At 35.1% G+C, this 19083-nt stretch overlaps 2 protein-coding genes across 5 annotated transcripts in view; one reads left to right on the forward strand and one right to left on the reverse strand.

Annotated features, from left to right (window-relative positions):
• GNPDA2 (glucosamine-6-phosphate deaminase 2) lies at positions 1–7692 on the forward strand. 3 transcript variants are annotated; one of them, XM_077177572.1, is made up of 7 exons: positions 2–157; positions 1566–1733; positions 2035–2132; positions 2606–2788; positions 3090–3274; positions 3368–3542; positions 6678–7692. In XM_077177572.1, exons 2-7 carry the CDS (start codon positions 1606–1608, stop codon positions 6734–6736), a joined length of 828 nt encoding a protein of 275 aa, XP_077033687.1. In that variant the 5' UTR covers positions 2–157; positions 1566–1605; the 3' UTR covers positions 6737–7692. The 3 variants fall into 3 exon arrangements, with proteins under 3 accessions (XP_054488541.1, XP_077033687.1, XP_077033688.1); XM_077177573.1 differs by adding an exon at positions 1076–1147 and having other exon boundaries at positions 32–157; positions 3090–3542; XM_054632566.2 differs by having other exon boundaries at positions 1–157; positions 3090–3542.
• Positions 6201–19083, reverse strand: part of GUF1 (GTP binding elongation factor GUF1) — a 23502-nt gene continuing 10619 nt past the window's right edge. For both annotated transcript variants that reach the window (XM_054632562.2, XM_054632564.2), the window contains 6 exons: positions 18133–18276; positions 17107–17240; positions 15138–15239; positions 12989–13108; positions 12067–12103; positions 6201–11075 (listed from right to left, as the gene is read on the reverse strand). In XM_054632562.2, coding sequence (XP_054488537.2) covers positions 10938–11075; positions 12067–12103; positions 12989–13108; positions 15138–15239; positions 17107–17240; positions 18133–18276 — 675 coding nt within the window. In that variant the 3' untranslated portion in view covers positions 6201–10937. The remainder of the gene's footprint in view (positions 11076–12066; positions 12104–12988; positions 13109–15137; positions 15240–17106; positions 17241–18132; positions 18277–19083) is intronic.

The raw sequence follows: 19083 nt of genomic DNA on the forward strand, positions 1-19083 counted from the left end.
CGCCGCCGCTTCCGGGTCGCGGGGCGGGTTCCGCTGGAGGCGGCGGGGCGGGAGCTGCGGGGCGGGCGGCGGTTCCCGTCCTCCTCCTCCTCGTCCTCCTCCTCCTTCATCTCGTCCTGGTCCTGGTGCCACTCGTGGCCGCCGCGGGCTGTCCCGGGTGAGCGGGGCCGGGCAGGGCGCGCCGTGGCCGGCCGGGGAAGGGGAGGCCGCGGGGGCCCGGGGCTGCTGTGCCGGCGGCGCTCCGGCTGCAGGTCTCTGCCAGTGTAGGTTTATCACCCCTCCCTCCCCACCATCGCCAAAAAAAACCCAAAAAAAAGTGTCCTTAGCCAAAAATTCGCTGTGGTTCTGCTGCTGTCCGTGGGTCCCTGCTCTTGAGAGCATCCCCGTGTTCCAGCGTAAAATTGCTGGGATTTTATGAAACCGGCCTAAAGCCGCGTAGTCTGTTCCTGTTGGCATGCTGTTCCTTCTTGGGGATGTGTGTTAATTCTTGGGTGTGTGCGAATAGTGTTTCCTCGGCAAAGGTGAGTTTGACTTGTCACGGCTCAGCTGTCCAGGGAGATGGAGCAGCACAGGCAGCACACGGTGATGATCATCACTTTCTTCCTTCTTTAGTGGGACAAACATGGTTAAGTACTTTAATTCATATTTGTTTTGAAATTAGCCGCTCATTTGGGGTCAGCTAAATTAGTGTGGTCTGTCACACCGGTGGCCGTAGGCTTCTGACAACTGTGTTGTGTTCAGTCTAATGCCGAGCACACCTAGACCTGGAAAGGATGAGCAACTCATCCCAAACTGGGGAAAGAGCCTCAGTCTTCCTGGATAACTACCAGACTCTGTTAAGCAGAAATTCATGGAAAAATGAGTTTCACTTAAATGCAAGAGATGCTTGTATACTTCTAGCAACCAAGCTTGTTTTCTGGATATTCATCTTAAAAGTTGATAAAATTGCACTCAAAGCTTTTTAAATTTCTGTTTAAATTTATGTGGCAAAGAAAAAATGTGATACCATATTTTTTCCTGTGAATTGTAAACATTTCAAATATCTCTAATGCTTTAACGCTTTTTTTTTTTGCAGATTAATAAACTTACTGGAGCATTGTTAAGGAGCTAGAATGGGAGTGAAAGGAGCTTTAATAATTTAGTCCCAGTTAGGTATTTTGATTATAGAAACATGGGATTACTCTGGGTCTTGTTTTTGAAGTTGTAGGCATTCAGCTGGTCATAAGAAACAGGAATTAATCTTGGTATATAAGTATTTCCTCTTTTCTGATGGTAATGACGAAAATACTGAAGTTCAAAATGGCTTGCTCTCATCTTGTTTTAGCTTTTTCCTATTAATTGCTTTAAATTAGTCTGTGTATTTTAATAAATATTTTGACTGTAATCTATCATTTGGATTCTGTAGCTTTTCTCTTGATTGTCCAGCTTGAACTAGGTCTGCAAGAGTGTGTTATGCTAATGCAAGTCATTGGTATGGAAGATGATTTTTTTATCTCCTCTGTAATCTAAGAGTTTTGCAACTACTTATGTGGTGCTTATTTTTAAAACTTCAACATTTTCTCCAGGTTTAAGTTTGTTTTATCATACAAGTTCTTCACTGCCATAATGAGGCTAGTAATTCTTGAAGATTATGATCAGGCTAGTGAATGGGCAGCCAAGTACATCTGTAATCGTATTATCCAGTTCAAGCCAAGTCAAGGAAGATATTTCACCCTTGGTCTACCAACAGGCAAGTTTTATTCAATGTCTTTGAAAATAACTAAGCCTGGAACAATGTTTGTATCACTGGTAGCAGATACAGTATTTAAAAGAACATAAGTATTTTTGGTAATATTCTAACTTTTTTTAAAATATTCATTTGATTTTTTGTGAAAAGTTGTGATAGTTTGAGAAACTGATAAATACTAAATGAGAAACAGCATATTGCTTGTATGTTGAAAAGCACTGTAACAAAATTTGACTGTGAAGACATTTAAATACACTGAAAATGTGCAGATACACAGAACAGTAGAAAAACTTTTATTTAACAGGAAGTACACCTTTGGGATGCTACAGAAAGCTGATAGAATATCACAAAAATGGAGATCTCTCTTTCAAATACGTAAAGACTTTCAACATGGATGAGTATGTAGGTAAGATGTGCTATTATTTGAGAACATACTGTACTGGTTTTTTTCTCCTTATAAAAACTATTAAATATTTTGTCAAAGTACCAGGTTAGTCTAGTATATTTGTATTCGTATATTAGACTGGTGTCCCAGCATTTTTCTGTTCCTTGATCTACAAAAATGCAAAAATAAACACCAGGCTAAATCCAGTGTTTCACAGTACTTCTGTAGAATTATGTTGTCATGTAATGTTGGGACTGCATTTCTGTTGAAGACTTTACACTCTGGGATAAGATGTATGTGGAGGGAATGTAAACCAGTCACCTTGTACGTGCCAACAGGAAACCTTTCTTCTTGATGTAGTTTCAGATCTTTATTTGAAAGATTTATTTGACTCAGGTTTGCCTTGCATGCCCTACATCTGTTACACACAGACTAAAATTAAGGCTGTTTGGTTAAATCTTGTCATATGGTAATTTCCCTATAAATCATTTCAGGGCTTCCCAGAAATCATCCAGAGAGCTATCACTCCTATATGTGGAATAACTTCTTTAAGCATATTGACATAGATCCGAATAATGCTCATATCCTTGATGGGAATGCACCAGACTTACAGGCGGAATGTGATGCATTTGAAAAGAAAATTGAAGAAGCAGGGGGGATTGATCTGTTTGTTGGAGGTATGAGGAAATGCTCTGTGGTTAGTTACAATTCAAGCACATAAACCAATTCTTTAGTCACTATTTTCATAACTTGACTAAAGCACAAATTTTTCAATTATTGTGTAAGAAAGTTCTGTGACTAACAAAGAATCAGTATAAATTTCAAAAGAGAATGGTTGGTGTCCAAGTTTCTAATGACTTATTGAAAATGGGGAAGCAAAAGGAAAGGATGAGCCCCCTTTTTTATTAATTTACAATGTTTGAGGTTATGTGTTGACTCTCAGGTCTGGAATGATTTATTTTTTTTAACTTTGAAAAGGCATTGGTCCAGATGGCCACATTGCATTCAATGAACCCGGATCGAGTTTGTCTTCAAGAACAAGATTAAAGACTTTAGCAATGGACACCATTTTGGCAAATGCTAAATACTTTGATGGAGACTTATCTAAAGTACCAACTATGGCGCTAACAGTTGGTGTGGGTACAGTGATGGATGCTAGAGAAGTAAGAACTCATTTAGTTCTAGTTGCATGTGTGTTTTCAAGATTAGTTGGTATTGATACTGGGATTAAAAGTAAAGAGACCTTTGTTTTGCAGGTGATGATTCTTATAACAGGTGCACACAAGGCTTTTGCATTGTACAAAGCAATTGAAGAAGGAGTCAATCATATGTGGACAGTTTCTGCTTTCCAGCAACACCCTCGCACTATCTTTGTGTGTGATGAAGATGCTACTTTAGAACTAAGAGTTAAAACTGTGAAGTACTTTAAAGGTGAGCACTGAATCAGAGGTCACATGTTTATCCAAAACCGACAGCTTTGAAATTATACTGATTTAAATTTGAGCCTTCCAACACTTTGCAGTCACTAATGTATAATGCTATATAGTCAAAATATAAATATTAACTTATTTCTTGTGTTTGGAAAATTGCCAGGAGGCATAACTTGTGCTACCTACATTCCAGACAATATACTTGGGAAGAGTATTTCCTTTGCTTCCAGTTTAAACAATATTTTAGTAATCTTTAACTTTAAACAGCAGTAATCTGGTGTTCCAGAATACCGGTCTTAAGTTTACTAGAAAGTTTAGCTTAAAAAAATCTTAATACATTTATTAATCCTGAAACATTTCCATGCTGCTTTTGCTGTAATGTGATGTCTAGTAAACTGCAATACAGACTTTGAAGCCACCTGAGAACATTTTTCACGTGCAATTAGCATAACAATCTATACTGCCTTTGAAAACATTGCACCCTTTTACCGTGTGTTTTACATATTTGTAGTAGGTATATTACGGCAAACTTAAAGTAAGTCAGGATATTTGATAGTAATTGAGACTTCCTAGACTGAATTCTGTTTGACTGAGACAGTAGAAGCTGAGAAAAGTAGTTTTCTCCTGACTGCACTAGCACAGCACATGCAATTGTGTGACTCAGTTGTTGTTCTCACTAGCATGGGTACCTGTAGTAGCTGAGGTATCAGAGATCGAGATTGTAATTTATTAAATTCATTTTTAGAGCATTATATTACCAGTGCTCATATATGTATTGGATTGCAGTTTGTACACCTCTATGATATTTATACTGATACCTCTTGTGGCCAGCTTGTTGATTTTGAATTTTTCAGTATGCTGTTCTCTGCTATGTATTTGTGGGGTAGGAGGGAGGGTTAGTCTTTTCTTGTATCACATTGCTAGACAGCACTTACTGTTGTTTTCAGAGATAAACTTCTCTAACTGCTTGGATAAGTTTTAAACATTATCCTGTATTTTATATAAACAGAGGCTTTGCTTGGGAAATACAAACCTAATGTAGAATCACTAAATATAAATTACACTGAATATTGCTTTAAAAAACATCAAGGGCTACAATTTATGAATGTGTGCTATTGTGTCACTGTACATAATTACCCTGTAATACACAGCAATAGAACTTTAAAAAGATGGTTTACTTTAAACTTAATTAATTTTACCTGCTCTGCAATCAGTAAGATTCTTTTCCCCTTGTAAGATGGAGAAGTCAGTGTGGGTCAAATTTGGAATTATTTCTGAAACTTGATCTTCAGGTTAGACTTCTTAGGGAAGCTATGTAGTTATTAGTACTGCTATTTATAGAAGTGATTTGTGGAGATTTTTCACCACTTAAAACTTTCAATATGAAGCTGCTTTTTTTTTTTTTTGTTTTATAATCAAGTACCACACTGGCTGGTAAATAGATTAACCTATTCCATTTTTTCTAACTTTCTCAAAACCTGTAATAGACTAAAATTATCAAGTGTGCTTATGGTCTTACTTGCAACTTTCTTGAAGAATGAAACAGAAAATGAATTTTGAATTTACTGATTTATCTGCCTATAAGTTAGTTCAGGATAATTTTTTCCATACTTACACATGCTCCTCTTAAAACTGTGTGCAGAAATCTGTTTATTCAAAGCATACTTGAATATCGAGTGGGACTTTCCTTTGAAATAATTTTTTTGGCATCTACCAAGTCTGGTGCATTTCTTTAAAAAAATCTTTTGTCTCTCACTGTTTTTCCTGTAACACTTTGACTAACAGGATTTAAATATTCTTCATTAAGTATGACAGAAGCTATACTTTGTAACCATTTTTCATGCATCTAGGAAATGGGTAATTATTTCATTTCCCCTTTTTAGAAGAGGAAAATATTGGTAGGAAGTTAAATGTTTTAAAGCTCAAAACATGTTTCTAGTTTACATAGTGTATGCAGCTGTTACTCTTTTTGGACAAACAGCTTTTATGTCAAATGTATACTTAAGTTCTTGTCACTGTTAAACTGAAAAAAATATTACACTTGATCTAACATCTGTATTTTATATTAAATAATCACATAGTGATTAGTAATAGATGCTGCATAAGATGCCTTTTTTTATGGTCACCTACAGTAATGACCTTAGATTGTATAGTTAACTCAAACTTCATGTTGCTGCAGTGGCACTTAGGCTGCCACCAGCTGCATCATGTAGCAAAGGTATTTGAATATTCTTTACCATAGATAATAAATATGCAGTAATGTGAGATTTCTTTCATCATTTTTAAGAAAATTACTTTTAGTGTTGCATATTTTAATTTTAGAAATTCAGTCTTTAGTTCAATACTAAAATGGACTTTTACTTTGTGGATTGTGAACACTGATCATTACTGTTATTAGTTCTCAAGGTGAAATGAGGCAAAACTGGCCAGTGATCCCATGTCACACATACCTAGATGTAGGTAACATTTTTATTAAGTTATAGCAAAGTTAAGAAGGAAGCATCTTTTTATTTAATTGCACTACAGCATTTATTAGAATTAAAGTAGTTGAAGAGTAAAAAAATTATCCCCCTAATCATAGCTATGAAGGACTTGTATATGACAAGAAAAAGCCCAGCTACAACAGAAAACAGCTGGACTGCTGAAATTGAGTCTGCACTAAGAGTCTGGATAATTTAATTTGATTTTGCCTGTCTAGGACCACAAGTACATGATTATTACAAAAACAGTATTACCACAATGCTAGAACATTTCAAAAGAACTCAAGCTGTCAAAGTCTCACTATGTGTGGATCTAATTTTTATGGCACATTGTGGGGTGAGGGAATTACATTGCTGTTACACAGTTTTTAATACACAAAAGATATATTCATTTCATTTGGAAGTAGTCCCTGTTATTAGAGAACTGTCTGGTCCCTGCTCAGCTCATACTGAATATGTCATTAGTATGCAAGTGATACAGGAATATATATCTGCTGTCTCTGACTCTGAACTACTTTACATAGCCATTTTTGTTCTCGTCAATGAATTATTTAAAATGTGTACTTTGAAGCAAATTCCAAATAAAAACGTGGATAGAAGAACATTTTATCAAAGTATAACTAATGTAAAGCTGGCATTGTTGCTTTCCCCCCAAGGTTTAATGCATGTGCACAATAAGCTTGTGGACCCACTGTACAGTATGAAAGAAAACTGAAAGAAGACTGAAGAGGAACTCCATGTGGGTCAGCAGCAACATTTTTAGGTAGCAGATGAGTTCACTGCTATGCAATATGCTGAAAACTGTTTAAAATGGGAAATCCTAGGTACTGTATTTTTAAAAGGTCCAATATCTGTACATTCACATTCCATCTGTTTGCTGTGTTGTGCATTTTGCTTTAACATTTGGAGCTCCACTGTTGGTACATCACTAAATGGAACAGAACAAACTTGGGAGAGACTGCACATTATGTAGAGAAGGGAAAAGCAGAGCACTTACTCCAGCACAGCAATGTATTGCATCTGCCTCCTATTAGAGAAGATGACACTTCATTTCCCAGAATTCTTAATTTTTGGCTTGGTTAGAGTAACTACATTTTGCATTTGTGTCTCTAGGCAGAATGGTTTTGGCCTTTGCTATTACTATGGACTTGTAATAGTTGTACAATTTCTACTATGAAATGTTCTGTTTACATATATCTAATGTATATTGAGCTTTTGCACTTGGTTGCCTTAAATTTGTCTTAAACAGTTTTTGGGCATCTCAAGTCCTGCTTTATATTTCGGGCAAATGAAGATATAAAAACAGTGCCTAAAAATGCACCAAATTCTTCAAAGTTACAACTTGCTCCATGGATAAAAATATTAAACTTCTACAACAGCACTTTTTCCTCTCATGTACTTCAAATTACTTTAGGATTTTATATTTTTGGTAATCAAGCTTTATACATAAGGAAAATATCTCAACGTTCCTTCCTGGAGGTACCTGGTCAATTATAAAACTGATGTTACAATTAAATGCCTGAAAAGAGCTTAATTTACAGGACTATAACGTCTGCAAATGATCATTTAAAGCCAACTGGTAATCACTTTTTCATTGTATCATTATAAACATTGAGCTGTTACAAGGAATGTTATTTCCTACTTTGAATATAAGTAAAACTTAAATATAAATCTCTTAGTTTCAAAATTGTTTCATTTCTAATATAAATTGTCATGATTAAATAGTTCAGAATTTCAGGGAGTGATTAGGCACCAGAGGAGAAAGATAAGAGTTTACTGATGAAGACTTTTTTTGGGAAAGCCCTTGTTGAAAATACTCCCTGCAAGAAAGTACAACTATAAGCACAACTTCAACAATTCAACTTTTCACCCAAATGACAGGCATGTAGTCTTTATTACAAAATCACATTATCTCCCCAGGGATGTGGGAGGCTCACCTTTCATCTAGGTGACTTTTCTAGACTCATCTAGGCTCACCTTTCTCATAAATGGTCTTACAGAGTCCTTTCAAAACTGGACTGTTCTCTGATTCTGAGGAATTACAAAAGCATGGAAGAATCTGTCTACAGCAGTGTAGGAAGCCAGGCCTAGTGTTTCAATTCTCAACAGTACATTGAACATCCACATATTTAAAACAGGTTTTCAGCTTTAAGGCTCAGTTTATGCACATGTATTTTTGAAGCATAATGCAACATTGTGGGGAAAAAAGTTGAAAAGACTGCCTTTCAGAAGAATGCTGTTACAGGTAATGTATGACTCAAAATGCAGTGTTAGGTTTGCCATTAGCCTTTACAGCTAAGCAAATTTACAAACAATTATATTACAAAAGCATGAAACTAAAAGTAGTAATTAATTTAGGTTAGTATTAATGGAATTGAAACAGGTTTCATCTTGATGATCATTATCCTTCATGTGCCAAAATGGAGAATGCTATTGAAACAATATTCTTGTTCTTTATTCCAGCACACCTTTCAGTCATGTGCCTCCCTTGGCACCCTTACTCACTAAAGCCCTCTGTGTTCTCAAGATGTGCCAGATCACAGAATTAATATATTTCCTCCCTTTTTAACTACTCGACCTTCTGTAAAACACAGGCCAGTTTAAATACCAGTACAGCAGAACCTGTCTGTCCTTGGGTCTGGGACTATTGCCTCTTTTAATGCACAGCTCTTGTTGTTCTCCAGCTTGTTTCTCTTGTTACACTATTTTTTAAAAATTTTGAGTGCTATATTATGAAATTTTTTAAGTACTACCACACTGTTTCTGTTATTTCATTCCTTAAGATACTTCCAATCATTTTATGAAATATCATTTCTTCAGGAGAGTACCTTCCAAACTTGTCCACTACTTTAGTGGTCCAGTCAACCCTTTAAGTTGCATAAGAGTTAACCCATTACTCTGCAGTAATGGCAAAGCAAGCATTTTCAAGTTCAGGAGTCCTTAAAAGTAAATTCTAAGTTAGCCTAGCACATCAAGGTTACCATTTTATTCTTTTTCTCATTTTAAGGTCTTTCCAAAGGAAAGGGGGAATCAAAAAGTAACTAGATAGAATCAGGTACATTTGTGTCAAAAACTAATACCTCATGTACTTTACAGGTACTGACCAGTTAATTTAAAGTTCTTGTTTTGAAAACTGATATATGTACAAGTCATCTCAGAATTAAGACTATAATTTGTATTTTTTTTCTGCCTCATGTGACTATAGTAAAGCTAAAACAGATTCTCAAGGCAGCTCTATCCATCTATGTAACTCATTTAATTAGGTAACATACACTTGATGTCTCTGTCACTCAGCAAGGTTATAATTTACTGTTTGGACAATCTCTAGCTCACCTTCAGTTTCTGCCTATTCCTCAGTACAGAATCACTGCCTATAGGTCTGGTTCAAGGAGTTCATTTTAGCTCCTTTGCTCCTAGCATGTATCCCTGCAGCTGTAGTTCCTTAAATGCTAGCTTTTATAGGGGAGGAATCATAAATGTGTTAGAGAGCCTTTATCCACAGCATCCTTCCTTTCTTCAGGGTCAGTAGCAGCAGCTTAGGTACCTTTATTAAAGGTGCAGATACCTTGTTCACATCCAGATCTTTGGTTTTTCAGTGCACCTGAAACAGCTTCAAATAAAAAAAAAAAAACCCCAAAACCTGAGCAACCACAACCAAACAGAAAAAAGCCCCAACAAACCATTAACGTATCAGAATTCCCTCTCCCCTTTTTCTACACCCTGAAACTAATACAGGTTGAAAGGGCACATGTCCTGTTCCATTCCATCCCTCCAAAGATTTTCCCAATTCCTCCTTGTACACAGGCTGAAATAAAACAACTTTATGATTAAAGTGTAGGTACAAGCCTAAATTTAAGGGCAGACTTTCCTGGTGACTGAGTACTTTAGTAGGTACGACTAGCAATTTGTTCTCTAATAAATATTTAATAACAAGAAATTAAGATTTGTGAAGAGCAAAACTAGTCCCTGAAGATCAAAAAAATTAACGCAGTTTAAAAGTTTTTGGAGGTGGGTAAACAGTTGTAAATACAGTATATAGTAGGGTCATTAACTTATATTTATAAATGCCTTGTGTACACTTCCAAAAGTAACACTTCATGTTATGTGTTATGCACACTACACTGCAGCATTTAACTGGGCATGCACTGACAAACTTTAGTATGTAAACAATATAAATAAAACTTCACCAACTACACCAAGATATTGTTATAACCAAACCTTCATGTTAAATAATTTTTTTAAGGCCTGAATTGGTCTTACTAGTGGAATAGTTACAGATCCTGTGTTTTAATATATGAAAACTTACCATTTCCCTGGAGATGAGCACAGCTAGGCTGAACTAATGGTAAATTTACACACTTCAACTGGTTTAAAATAAACAGCATGGTAAATTTAAAGAGTTTTGATTTTTTTTCATCTGATGTGGTTTCCCAGCATTACGATTTCCTGACAACAGCAACGTTGGAGAAAATGAAACAGGAAACAACTTGATACTTTTGTGTCAGCAGTTCAAACTTTAAAAGAAAAAAAACAAACCAACACAGCATTGTTTGTCTATACATACCTTTAAATTATTTTTATAATCTTTTTGCCATATGGTTCCTCTCTATATATAGAGACTTGCAATGCAAAAAAAACCCCAAAATTATGTTCATTTTAAGTGCTAAAAGTATGAAAACAGTGGAATAAAATGAAAATATAATGTGAACTTTTGGATGCAGTCAAGTAACTTTAATTTCATTATAATCTACAAATATATGTACATTTTTAAGTCAATTCATCTTCCCACACATACCAAATTCATTCCATTTGAAGTCATGTATGTTCCCTTTCACAGTGATAAATCCTGTATTAGCTCACTTTGCTACTGTCTGCAAAAAGCTGACATGATCTGGAAGATCAGATTTCACTGATCTCTATTTGTCAGTTTCTCTCTTTAGAACACGTATAAAAGCATCTCTTGGAACCTCAACATTGCCAATTTTTCTCATCAACCTCTTGCCTTCTGCTTGCCTTCTTAAAAGCTTCATTCTTCTTGTAATGTCGCCACCATACTGTGGAAAAAAAAAATTACTAAGCATAAATTATAACTGCAGCTACAGTACATTCCAGCCACACAAAACTCAATGGTTTAAAAATAGTCAGAAAGCCTGGTTATATTTTGACAAAAATATTACTTTATACTCCAAATAGTTTGGTCTAAATGACACTAGTTAAAAAGAACAAGCAGGAAAATAATCACATTAATTTGGACAACTGACTGTTGAATTCTGTCACCTAAATATATACATTGCTGTAAGCCTGGCTGACACTAGACAACACATTAGATCCAAATCCCCTTGGAATAGCAGCAGGATACCAGCTCAGATACACTGTGGCATCTTGACTAGCATTAGGTGCTTACATCTAGAAAAATGACCTAAACCTTGTACAGTGCTGAACAGTCACCATCCCACAGCTGTGCTTAGCAGAATTCTACTGCAGTTGTGAGAAAGGGATACTTGTTTAATATTTTCCAGTATGTTCAATTCAGAGAGTTAAAACCAAGCTAAGTAAGAGGCCTCACAGTTTTCCAACAGTTTTGTTGAATCTTGGCCATAGTCAACTATTGACATTTAAAGCTTTATTACAATGTATTACTGCAAACCTAAATAGAAGTTTAATAACAATCAAGTCTCAAAAGAAGCCCATTTATATTTCCTTCTTTCATCTGAAAACCAATTTAGAAAATATAAAGTTACTTATATGCCTGTGTACACACACATACACTGTTAGAAAATGATGAGATGATGAAACAGACACACTCAAAGTGTGTGACTGAAAATGCCATTACTTTATCTGATCCATTCTTCAAGCTGCAGCAACGTGTTACAAGAGTTGGATTTTAAAATAAAAATTTAAAAGTATCTGTTAGAATTCCACAGACACTTAGGAGGCACAAGTAGAATATATCTTTGCTGGGTTTCTAGGAAGAGATGGGGATATCATCTTAGCAGGATTCTAACGTATACAAATGTCAGAAATATGGAGAAAAAAAATACCTACACATTTTGCCACAACATTTTTTCTGTAAGGCTTCAGCCTGCAAAATAAAATAACACATATAGCTTAATATATTAGAACATCTGCATGTGAAGCTAAGAACTTGAGTTGTTAAAATGTTATTTGTTTTTCTCCTAATTTTGTAAGATGCTTTGTCATCATAACATTTACAGGTTTTGTATACAAAATATGAAGCTTTAAATAGAAGATGAAATTCACAGTTTTCAATTCTAGAAACATCACTTAGGACATATAATATGTACATAAAGAAATCACAATCTTGGCTTTTTATCTGGAATTTCTGCTATGACTCACAGGAAGCATTACATTCCTGTGTATATACACGTATAAACAAATTCTTACAGCACTTCTGCCCAAATTCTGACCTTTAATTATTTTACCACTACTTAAATCCTATTTAATCAGCAACAGAAAAATGAGAAACACAACATCCAGGAAATGGTTTGCTTTAAAGAAGCATGTGCTTGGACAATGTTTTTGTGTTCACTGAAACGTATTTCCTTTGGAACAGCACAAATCAGCTATTTTTTTGCTGACTCTCACAGCAAAGTATTCCACAACTAGCTAATTTTTTCAGTAGTAAGAAACTTTTTCTACTGCCAGAGGAAGTGGACACTTGTGTTGGAAGTTACACTTTATCCACTAAGTGCAATTCTGACCCCAAGCAATCTAAGATAGAAATACAATTTCTTTGTATAAATTTAATTCAAAATGTTAAGTCAATAGTCACTGCTCAAATGTGGGTTTTTTTCTTCAAGTAGCATATATCAAGAAAAATACAACTTTATAGTGAAATCAAAGTCCTGTAAAGTATAAAACTAGGTAAGACTTCACAAGTCTGTATTTTACATATCTTAAAATACAGACAGAAAAAAAAGAAGGGGAACAGAAGGGCTTCACTTACGTTTCTCTTGCAATGATTTTCTTGCCAATGGCAGCCTGGATGGCTATTTCAAACAACTGTCTAGGAATAGTCTCTTTTAAACGTTCACACAGGAGTTTACCAGCAGCATAGGCTTTATCGCTGAAAAAAAGGTCAGCAACACTAAAAATTGATACATTAATCAAATTGTTTGATTGAAGGATTTTAGTAGAGGTTTTCCTCTTCTTAACTCAGAAGATAAGCTGATCAGATCAAATTTTACATCTAATAAGTGGTCTCTGTATGTCACCTGTTTCATACTAACAGGTGCTAAGACTGTATTAGCCTCAGTATATAACATCATATCAAGTATTTATAAAAAACACCCTGATTATCCATCACAAATGAAGACATTTTGAATACTGCCACAGCTTGAATTTGAAGACATTTGAATGAAGACATTTGAATACTGCCAAAATTTTAAACTAGGTCAAGGAGAATTTTCATTGATCGTAGGCCCAAGTGGTCAAAATACACACATTACAGAATGTTTTAAAAGTCTGGTTTTATATCACAAGAAAAAAATAAATTAACATACTCTTGTCATCTGCTAATAAAAATTATCTAACTGTATTCAAGATCTGCATATGCTTCAGGTTTTGGAAAGAGAAAACAACAAAAGGTCTAAAGAAGCTACTAACAGATACTTTCATAAGCTGTTAGAAAGAAATGGGTCTATCTGTATAAAAATATCCGTATTTAGCAGATATTTTTACCAACATACATGTTTTCAGGTAGTGGCAATGTGACTCCTTGCCACCTGTATAGAGCAAACATTTAAACATGAAGTACTTGAGTCATGTTCTTTGAGCATTACAGTTTTAAGAGGTACATATATTTACTTCTACAGGAAGAACAATTGATGACTATCTTAATACCAAGCTTGCAGTAATCTCTGTACTGCTTTCTCTATAAATGTTATTCAGCATAATTCTTACAGATGCAGTTTTTACAGTGGGAAGACTGAAAACACCTGCAGCAAGAGCAAAATGACTGCAACTATGAGTTTAAAAAAAACCAAACAACTGAAATCTAAACCCAAAAGAAAGTAAAGTGAGTAAAACAGTTTTAGTGAATAAAAACAGTTCGTTTTAGTGAGTAAAACAGTTCAGGGTATGGGCTAAATTGATCAAAAAATACATGTTAAAGCAATAACTAACTTTTGCAAGGTGTCCCACTCCATTTTGCATCTTTTCAGGTAGACTGCTAAACACTGCATGCTAATGAGAAATGCATTAACTAGCAATTGAATGCAAGACAGTTACTCCCCTTCAGCCCCATGATGCTTTTGAACAAGGCAAGGGGTTTATTCTCCTAGGTCACCTTTCTGGAGTTACAGAATTTTAAGGATTTCAAGATTGCAGTTATGTAAAAAAATATGAAAATATACAAATATTTAGCCACTACAAGTATTTTAAGAAGGAAAACTAAACAACCCACAAAAGTAGGCATTATTGGAAAGGGATGCTGAAGTTACAGAAGGGAACCTTGTAAAAACCTTGTGAGAAGATAGGGCACAGGCTGGAAACAGGAAAGGCATTATTCTCACCTCTAATGCCTGAAATGCTCATAGAAATTGAATCATTTTAGCAAAAAAATTCTGAGGTAATTGCATCCAGTAAATATGTACATTCTCCTGGTACTCTGTCTGGAAACAAGGTAACAACAAACTTCTATGGAACAGGAATTAGTGGGAGAACAAAATCATTTTTTGTCAGTATAAAGCATCATAAATTACTCATCTGGCATCTCCTAGACTGGTCTGCACTTAAATTTTTCCAGCCCTTTAGAAGATTGGCATTTTGCATTTCTTTCTCTCTGCCCTACATTTTCCACAAAAATATGATATCCAGTACTTAAGCTGAGAAGGAGAAATAAAAAAATTGCTATTATTATTTCCTAATTTTCATACTACAAAATACTTCTCTTTTTCAGTGGTAATGAAGGTGGTCAGATGGAAAAATTTTCAATGCTCATACACATTTTTCATATTAAGAGTAACACATATACCTAGAGTCATTTAGAATCATATAATCATTTAGGTCACTAAAGACCTTAAGATCATCAAGACCTATTAATAGACAATGTTTTCATTGTTATTCCTTTTGAATAAGGAATCCAGTAAACCTACTTGTGTATGATAGTTGCGAGTTCTTCAACTGGATTTCCATTTAGAAGAATATCCATTTTGATTAGGTCTGCTGATTGGTAACCTGCATCTTCATAATCAAAACTAAAAAAAATAAAAGCAGTTCAAAAATTAGTAATGATTTTATAGTCATATTTCTTAATAAAATACTTGAACTTTTTAATATAATGGGAGCACAGTTTTTAGTAGTCTCTCAGTACTTCTTCACACTAGAAATGTACCACAGGTGATGTCCCCTCCAATGCAGAAAGAGGTCATCTTGACTTCGTGGATGTCTTTCCAATCTAATGAGCAATTAGAAATCTACATGCTTGATGCAGTCTTAAAGAACCCTTCAACACAGCTTTTGAACACTTAATGTCCTGAATGTCACAGGAATCAAACACCAATCCAGGACTGTCTTCTTTTCATCTTCTCATTTGACAAACTTTTTATGTGACCCCTATTGTCACCAACTCTGACAACTAAGTTTTTCACTTTGTCTCCAAACCTGGCAACTATCTTTGGTAGGTGTAGGCCTTACTGTCTGTTAGTTTGCAAAAATTCTTAAAAATAGAAGAGATGCAGAGGTGATGTATGCAACAGACAGATAGATTAGATTAGATTAGATAGATAGATAGATAGATAGATAGATAGATAGATAGATAGATAGATAGATGGATCTTGTGTGTATAATTGTGGAGGATAATCACTATCACTGTAATGGGGTCAAATCTGAAATATCAGAAAAGGGGGAGGAAAAATCCTTTGAGATTATTTCAAAGTACTTCTATCTTAGTTGGCTTAATAACCACAGATAGGTGAATGGATCCATATTACAGAAATATGATTACTGAGAGCACTACATACACAAGCTGTACTAAAGTGTCAATTAGGAAATAAAAACTAATAAATAAATAAGATAATACAACATCATTGGCAATCATCCCCAAATCAAAGGAAACCCAACATAATTCTGCTAATGAGATAGGTTCTTGATAAACAGTTTAGGTTTTATGTAGTGGGGGAGCTAGATCCAGAGAGGAAATTCAAAATTTCCATCCCTCTGTTTCTTCTATCTTGCCTCTCCACTTTTGTTTATGTTTTTGCTGCATATATAAACCCGGGCAAGACATGTTTTACTTACATTTTTAAGACATAATTAAAGAAAACATTAACTCAAAGCAAATTCAGCCCTTCAATAAAATTCATTTTTATGTTTGTAAAATAAATAATGTAAGTAGGTATACCAGTTCCTATTGTGTCATTAATATCCTATTAATGACATCTCAATGTACCAGGTTTGTGAGAGCCGTTGAGCCTCCAGGGGCACAAGCTCATCGCCATGCAAGATCTTCCCTTCCATTAAACTCACAAAGGCTCTTCACAAACATCTGAGCACTGTACTAGACTCTGAATTCACAGCAGCCACCCACAACAGCAAATTTGTCTCAAAATACACGATTTTCTTTTTTCACAAAATAAAACATGTATATAAAGTAAGTACTGTTTGTTTTAAATACCACATTGTTTTTACTGGCTTTAAATAATCGATGTTATTTTCCTTTTTCCACCAAAAGACAGTTCATACAGTAAGTAGTACAGTTTCAGTGATTCCATTGAAAAAAATTGTACAGTGTCACTTCAGACAAGGACAGACCATTTAGGTCTTACTCATATAGATGAACCAGTGCCACTCCAGGGGGCGCCCTTGAAAAATACACTCATTGCCAAAAACAATGATTATTAGATAGTGACACACTTTTCATGTTTTTCAGACTTATTTCCATACATTTTCACAGTGAATCTAATCCAATCAAGATGAAGAGAGACTAGATTTGCAGCAGCACCAGAAAGGAATATTCTTTACTTCTGCCCTCCACAGCTGTTCCTCAGGCCTTTTTTTACCATACCACCCCCCTTCAGGGTCCAGGGTGGGAGGAGGAGAAGGGGGAACAGAGGAGGTAGTTACCTTGCATAGCCAGAAGACAGAGACTTAAGAGCATCATAAAAATCCACCACAATTTCATTCAGTGGAAAGAGGTATTTTAGCATAACCCTGTTTTCATCAATGTACAACAGATCTTTCTGGACTGCCCTACGATCCTAGACAAATAAAAATTGTTTCAGTTTCCCTTGAAATTTTCTACCAAAAAAATACAAAGCAAATTAAAATGAACAGCAATCAAGCTACATAAGAGAATTCCTGTACTTAAGACCCAAAATAACTTTCTCATTGGTAGTTTGCTGAAGTCCCAGGAAAAACTTCAGCACTGTAACAAATGAAGTGGTTATAACTAATGCTGAATTTCTGAAATCCTTAACAGCTTCTGCTTATTGCTGCCACTGTAGGACTTGCAGGCTCATCTTCTTTCCTCCCAGAAGGGTGTTCTTAAAGTTATTTTAGAAATTCTTTTCAATAGATCTTATTCTTCACTGTACTGCTTTGTATTATGCATTTTGGAATGTTAAAAGCTAAGAAAAATATTGTGAAGAAATAATATAAATATAATATGCATGGCAGTTAAAAGATTTTCAATTAGAAGTATTCCAAATACAGTTAGGCAAATTTGGCCATCGCTATCCTAAATTTACTTTCAGTGAAGTACTGAAAAAAGTAAATGGACACATAGTCAGAAGTGTTGGCAGAAGTTGTATTCCCATGAATATACTTCTAAAAAAAAAATTAATCTTATTTCCCTGCTGCAGACTCCATTCATTCAGAAGAACAGAACTAGCTATGAATTAGTCTAGTACAGACCAAGCACTTTGTTGTCACTGAACTTCATCATTAACTTTTCCATTTATGGATTCTGTAGTTCAGAATTTTAGAAATAAAACGTTTAAAATTATTTTATCTTTCAAAAGTACCAAATAATTACTTCAAAGATACTATTTAAGTAGTAATATCTACTATCATACTATCTTGTGTCTTCACTTTAAGTATGAGGTGAAGAGCTTAATCATGCAAAGGAAAAAATTAAAACTATACACCAACCTGGCACAAGGTAATTATTTTCCCAATATATTCATGAGGTGTTACAATAGTACCAAGAACAGTTGGCTCCAAATATTCTGATACTGAAAATTTATCAGGAAACTGAGCAGGGTTGATAATAGTAATCTGGTCTTTTCCATACTCCTGAAAACAAACAAATAAACCAGATATTGTAATTTATTAGTAAGTAAAATGAACAGCAAAGGAGACAAATATAGCATTGAAAAAATGCTAAAAAATGTTTCAATTGCCTGAAAACATTGGTGCATTATGCAACCCAAGTTTAAACCAAGGAAGATTTTAGAAGAGATTTTTATAAAACATATAGAAGTCTGATATCAGCACATCCTTAAATATCATTATGCAGAAATTAGCTTTTGACTTGGGAAATGACAGAAATACAAAATGCCTTCCTATCCATCTTTCCAGGTCTCTCTCTCCCCTGTAAATTGAGGATCTTCTTTCTTACTTCATCCTGATCCTCTAAGTTACTATTACACAGCTTCAACAGAAGACCTGCTCTAAATATTTTATAGTTCAGTGGTGGGGACTTTCTCCCCTAAGTAGAACTTTGGCTCCCTCACATGCTGAAGTGGACTTAGAAATGAAGTTTTTGATTCCTGTGTAAGTGCTTTCATTACCTACTTTTTCCAGTCCAACATCCCAGTAAGGGCTGGAGTTACCCTTCCAAGGTAAAAGGAAGGTTATGCTGCTTATTGTGTAAATGCAACTTCCCTCTCCTCCCTGTCCACTGACAGGGACCAAACTTACAGCATTGTTTGAAAATAATCCCACATCAGCAGTCCAGAATCACACACTAAAGGTGTCAACTACTTCATTCCTAGCTGCTATACTGCCTGAGTAAGAAACCAAAACAACCAGAGAGATAAAAGGTTTATGCCTCACACCTTGCAAGTACAGAAACCTTTCTTATACAAGTTTTTAGTAATT

Source organism: Agelaius phoeniceus, chromosome 4, assembly GCF_051311805.1.
Source record: "Agelaius phoeniceus isolate bAgePho1 chromosome 4, bAgePho1.hap1, whole genome shotgun sequence".
Classification (NCBI taxonomy): domain Eukaryota; kingdom Metazoa; phylum Chordata; class Aves; order Passeriformes; family Icteridae; genus Agelaius; species Agelaius phoeniceus.

Excerpts from the sequence above, each read along its gene's own strand:
- GNPDA2 (XM_054632566.2), top strand. The coding sequence starts at position 1,606 with ATGAGGCTAGTAATTCTTGAAGATTATGATCAGGCTAGTGAATGGGCA. Across the intron at positions 1,734-2,034 it reads CTTGGTCTACCAACAGGCAA|TACACCTTTGGGATGCTACA; the intron begins GTTTTATTCAAT and ends TTTAACAGGAAG. Across the intron at positions 2,789-3,089 it reads GATTGATCTGTTTGTTGGAG|GCATTGGTCCAGATGGCCAC; the intron begins GTATGAGGAAAT and ends AACTTTGAAAAG.